The sequence below is a fragment of the Neovison vison genome, chromosome 12 (assembly GCF_020171115.1).
Source record: "Neovison vison isolate M4711 chromosome 12, ASM_NN_V1, whole genome shotgun sequence".
In the NCBI taxonomy this organism is placed as follows: Eukaryota; Metazoa; Chordata; class Mammalia; order Carnivora; family Mustelidae; genus Neogale; species Neogale vison.
Genome location: NC_058102.1, coordinates 97,308,191 through 97,314,498, shown reverse-complemented (window position 1 = coordinate 97,314,498; position 6,308 = coordinate 97,308,191). Strand labels below are relative to the sequence as shown.

General features: G+C 36.5%; 1 protein-coding gene across 1 annotated transcript; it reads left to right on the top strand.

Annotated features, from left to right (window-relative positions):
• Positions 1-4,881: 4,881 nt before the first annotated feature.
• On the top strand, positions 4,882-5,816 carry LOC122891549 (olfactory receptor 6C2-like). Its single transcript, XM_044227286.1, is given in 2 exon segments — positions 4,882-5,260; positions 5,263-5,816. Coding segments are annotated over 2 exon segments (933 nt in total).
• Positions 5,817-6,308: the final 492 nt, after the last annotated feature.

The window sequence follows — 6,308 nt, the reverse complement described above, 5'->3', positions numbered from 1 at the left end:
TAAAAAAGAATTAAGAAAAAAAAGATTGAAGAGATTAGGATCTCTTCTGATTTGGGGATAAAAAGAGGTTCAAAAAGAAAGAAAGAAAAAAAAAGAAAATGAATAAAGAAAAGTATAAAAAAGAAAAATATATATATATTAGATAATCTAGTTAAAAAACGTTAAAAAAGAAAAGGGTAAAAGTTATAAAAAATTTTAGCAGAAGAGAAAAAAAATGAAAAAGAAAAAAATTAAATTAACTGCAAGACTAAAAAATCACAGGCCGAAAGCCATGAGTTCCGTGGTTTGTTTTCTCCTCCTCTGGAATTCTGCTGCTCTCTCCTTGGTATTGAAACTACACTCCTTGGTAGGTGAACTTGGTCTTGCCTGGATTTCTTGTTGATCTTCTGGGGGAGGGGCCTGGTGTAGTGATTCTCAAGTGTCTTTGCCCCAGGTGGAATTACACCGCCCTTACCAGGGGCCGGGATGAGTGATCTGCTCGGCTTTGCTTTCAGGAGCTTTTGTTCCCTGAGCGCTTTCCATAGAGTTCCGGAGGATGGGAATACAAATGGCGGCCTCCTGGTCTCCGGCCCGGAGGAGCTGAGAGCCCGGGACCCCGCTCCCCTGTGCGCCCTCAGCGAACCGCTCCTAGTAACTCGCATCTGCCTAACCTCCGGCCGCGCTCCGAGCTCACCGAGCCTGCGACTGGTTCAAGGCAACTCCGAGCTGCGAGCTTACTGTCGGCTCTGTCTCTGCAGCCCGCTTTCCCGTTCCAATATCCGCAAGCTCTGCAACACTCAGACACCCCTGATCCTTCTGTGACCCCGCGGGACCTGAGGTCACGCCGACCCCGCGTGGGCTTCGCCCCGGTTTAGCCTCCGGAGTGATGTCCCTCAGCGGAACAGACTTTTAAAAGTCCCGATTTTGTGCTCCGTTGCTCTGCCGCTTGCCAGGAGCCGGCGCCTCCTCCCGGGGTCTATCTTCCCGTCGTTTTGGATTCACTTCTCTGCCAGTCCTACCTTTCAGAAAGTGGTTGTTTTTCTGTTTCTAGAATTGCTGTTCTTCTCTTCTATCTGCCGATGGATTTGCAGGTGTTTGCAATCTTTAGATAAGCTCTCTAGCTGATCTGCTAGCTGAGGTAGTCTCAGCCTGCTACTTCTCCACCATCTTGACTCCTCCTCTCATTTGTTGTTTCTTAAATTCCACAGATGAGTGAAATCATATGGTATTTGTCTTTCTGTGACTATTTCATTTAGCATTATATCCTATAGATCCATCCATGCTGCTGCAGATGGAAATATTTCATTCTTTTTTAAGCCTGAGTAATTTTCCATTATTTATCATAGTGGTATATGCATACTAGGATGGTAAGATAGTAGTCAGTGTAAGTATACTAGGAGACTAGAACAAGAAATTCTTTCAACTGTATAAATTAATACTGGAAATATTAGAAATATCTCCATATGCTCACTAAGAAACTTAAATTTTATAATGAAGGCAAAAGGGAGTGATGGAAAGGATTAAAATTACTGCTTGGGTTACAAAAATTCCATTTACAAACTCTGAAAACAATACATAAAAGTTTATTTTTTAATTCAACTTAGTATCAGTTTCTTCCCTCTCTACCTAATTCCACCATCTATCTATCTATCACATTTTCATGAATCATTACCATATATCTATTGCCACCCTCAACCCAGCTTCACCTTAATTCTGTTACATTTGCACACTTCTGATATTGAGGTAAAGAAATATCAGCATCCATCAGAGTTGACATTACCAAAATATGCATCATCTTTTCAGGTCCTCAAATACCTATTTTGTCTCTACTACTTTGGGATCGACCTCTTGTTTCCCTTCCCATATTACTTTTATTGTCTAGTGGTTCTCTGTATAAGCTTTAAGACACTTTTAGTATTTCTGCAGCAAATTACAACTCAGGAAAATGTATGAAGTATCAAATGTTCCATTTTAATTTCCTTGTCACCATTAGGCATGAGAACAACCTTCTTCTAATTCTATACCAGTCTTGAAAATGGAAAAACTATGTGACTTTCTAAAGCCCTTTTAGCCTGTGTTCAAAGAGCAACTAATTACTCCTTATTATTTTCCTCCTTAGATCTCTACAAGGAAAAAAAAAAAACCTTGCAGAAGTGCATCTCATGTCCTTTTCTTCTGTTATTCTGGCTCTGTATCCTGGAAGATAGCAAAGGGCCCCAAACATAGAGATCTCATGCAGAACCATCAAATTTTCTAACTATCCCCCAACTTCCTTATCCCCTGCTAAACAAATTTCATAAATTCTCTAAAAATGAAAAGACATGTCCTTAGTCACTACTCTGAAAGAAATATTTATTGCCTGAAAATATTCCATTAATCTAAATGCTTAATGCATTTGAAACTTAAAATTCATAAATATATTCCTTCTACTCTTCTCAATTATGTAAAGCCAAAATGAATTAACTTTCATGTAACTGAGAGATGAAACAAGAGTTTTAAGGAAACATCTAGTATCGGATGAATGTCAGTTAATAACAGTTCAGAAACATTTTTTTCACAAAACATAAGGGATAATTAATCATATCTGGGTTTTTTAAAAAATTATTCTGATTGCATTGATTTTTAAAATATTTAAGGGAGAAGCAAAGACATATGTTAAAGTGTATGTTAATATGCTTTTGAAATATTTTAGCTATGAAATAAAGACACCCAGAGTAAAATTAGTATTTTGAGTGAGAGAGTAAAAGAAACAAATTAAGAAGAGAACCAAAATGTCAAGACCAAGTGTTAAACTGAAAATGGGAGAAAAGAAAAAGGAACAATAAAGAATGTCCTTGTATGAGACTAAGATTGACAAGAAAGGATATACAAATCTGATAGGCATATTTAAATCTTGAAATATGCACATCTACAGGACTCTCAATAAGAATAAAATAAGAAAATAAGGATACTAAGTGTAGTTAATAATAATGAGTGTTTACCGTATTCTAAATGCAGCTGTATATATTTTATCTATATTATCTAAATTTCTCAGTATAAACCTAAAATGTAAACATTATTTTACCTGAATTTTGCACATTAAGCAAATTGCTTAAAGACACTCCAAAAGGAAAAAGGGCGAGTGTAAACTTAACGCCTCTAAGTCAGATCTAGATGTCCAGAATAAGCTGAATGTTGAAATCAGAACCGTGTAAAGATGTATTTTTCCCTGGCAATATAAATTTGGTGATTACCAGCCTATATGAAATCACCTTACTTACAAGAATCACCTCATTTATAAGAGAGAGTAAAAGAAAGGATTTTCTAGAAAAGAGATTTCAGATGAATGAACAACCACAGGGATTAGGGGGGAAAAACCATGAAAGAGAATGAAAAAGAATAGACAAAGCAGTAGGAAGAAGTTCAAGGAAATGTGAAATAGTGGGAATAAAGCTGTAAAGAGTTTCTTAAATTAGCAGTTTATAGTCTCATATGCCAGAGTTTGAGTTAAGTGAAAACTGAATTTTGTTTAATGAGTGAAACAAAAGGGAGGCTAGTGGTGACCTTGGCTAGAGTAGTTTAAATGTTGTAATACTCAGATGAATTGATGTACAAATGGTTACTAGGACAGAGGAGACAATTACTATGTAGATGAAATTTAAGCAAAAATGTGTGTAAGTTTAATTAAGAAATGGCTAAAACCTCTTAAACCTGATATTGCTAAATGTCATTTGTAAGGAGGTGGTTGATGGTGTTTCAAACTGAAACAAGACTAGCCAAAAACAAACAAACAAAAAAACCAGGGATATGGTTCTTCAACTCTATAAACATACTTCTAACATTCCCTTACTTCTTTGTAATAAATTCTGAATCCAACACATTGCTATGCAACTCATCCAAGGAGCGATATATCATTCCCAAATGTGTTTAAAAAGAAACAATTGAAGCTCAGTTTAGAATTTTAGTATCAAGAATCTGCTCTTAAGGAGAATCCTTTGAAGCAAAAAGAGGGGGAAAAGTTCTCAGGATCTAGAGAATACAAAATAGTAGCAGTTAGAGTGTATTAGGACTTTTATTATTAAAGAAATCTAGAAGAAAGTACTGAATGAGACATTAGAATCCCAGACTTCAGCTTGCAACCTGGAGAAAAATACTTCTTGTTGCAAGGATATCCCAGGAAGCATCATAATATATCACATAGATATTCTATTCTGAAAGTAGAAAGAAAATACAGCCAAAGGTAAATATTACAATGTTAAATGTGTACCTTTGAAGTAAAATTTCTGTGGTGAAAACATGAAGAAAAAATTGAACTGTTAACACATTCAAATGAATCTTTAAGAAAATACAGCCAATCAAAATGTCTTTTTTTCCAATAAAAATGTCATAAACACACTTCCAAGAAGATGGTCTAGATAAGCTGACACAGGGTAAACTATGCAGTAAGTACTCATTGTCTGTTTAACAACTAACACACATGTAAACTTTAATACTGGGATTATCTTGCCAAAGACCATTGTTAGTTTTTCTTTAAATCATCTCTATGGGAAGCATGTCTGCAGATAGAAAATTTGGGGAGAGTAGAATTGTTGATTCAAAAGCAACTTCCGGAGATAAGATTTTTTTTCAATGATGTTTATAAGATGATACATTGAACTGACACCAAGTATAGCTGTTGTAGATTTATTAGAAGCAGCAGCAGAAAATAAATATGTGATTCAAATGTGAATAGTCAGTTTGTGTGACTCTAAGAGGTATTCAAACATCATCATGTGTTATGTGCTCACTTCTCAACTAACCAGATGTATAGGAATCATTCTCAGATTTACTTCTGTTAAAGTTAGACACTGGCCAGGACTTTGGAGTTCTTCATATAACCTTCTTCATTGTTTCAAGCAGATTGGGCAAAAAACAGTAGTAAGGATGAAAAACCAAACAGCACTACCAACTTTCATCTTTCTGGGACTGACAGAGGACCCTTGACTGAAAATTTTGCTCTTTATCTTTCTGTTTCTTTCCTACATGCTGAGTATATCTGGAAACCTAACCATCATCACCCTCACTCTGATTGATTCCCACCTTAAAACACCAATGTATCTTTTCCTCCAAAATTTCTCCTTCTTAGAAATTTCATTCACAACTGCTTGTGTCCCCAGATTCTTATATAGCATATCATCTGGGGACAAGTCCATTACCTATAGTGCTTGTGCCAGTCAACTGTTGTTTACGGACCTCTTTGCAGTAACAGAATTTTTTCTCCTGGCCACCATGTCCTATGACCGCTATGTAGCCATCTGCAAACCCCTCATTACCTGACCATCATGAGCAATAGAGTCTGCAAGAACTTCATCCTCTTCTGTTGGGTAGCAGCACTGATCATTCTCCCACCAATTAGTCTAGGTTTGGGCCTGGAATTCTGTGATTCAAACATCATTGATCATTTTTGTTGTGATGCATCTCTTCTCCTGAAGATCTCTTGCTCAGACACATGGTTGATAGAACAGATGGTTATCGTCTATGCTGTGTTGACCTTCATCATCACCCTCATGTGTATAGTTCTTTCCTACATTTCTATCATTGGGACCATTCTAAGGTTTCCCTCTGCCCAGCAAAGAAAAAAGGCCTTTTCCACTTGTTCTTCCCACATGATTGTTGTTTCCATTACTTATGGCAGCTGCATCTTCATTTATGTCAAACCTTCAGCCAAGGATGAAGTAGCTATTAATAAAGGGATTTCACTTCTTATTACTTCTGTCTCACCAATGTTGAATCCCTTTATTTACACACTGAGAAACAAGCAAGTGAAGCAAGCTTTCCATGACTCAATTAAAAAAATTGCATTCCTCTCAAAGATGTAAAGGAGAAATGAGTCTATGAATCCAGCTGAAAGGAAGGACAAAGAGGCTTCTAAAACAGTTCATCTGTATATCATTTATTCTCCAGTCATACGGACACTCTCACTTTCTTTTTAAACAGCTTACTGTGAGCACTATTCCACTTTTTTACTCTCCGCTAAAACCAAACTCTGTGTCTATTTGCTCTTAGTGTCTGACAGAAATTGATGTTTGCCAAACATGTTGGATGTTATCCCTGGAAACACAGTAGACTACTTTTTTTTTTTTTTTGCCATATTTCTACACTGTCAGGTGTGACTATGTAGCCTCTGTTATAGTTAAAAGAATGGCTATGGAAGTGATGTGCACCATTTTTAAACCTGGCCTATAAAATATCTAATACATGATTCACCAACCCTTGTTTTCCCCACCTACCAGTCAGATGCCAGTTTTAATGATTTTGGAAGTTTCACATTGGTGATGAATGAAGCTGATTTTCCATCTCAGATATAGTCT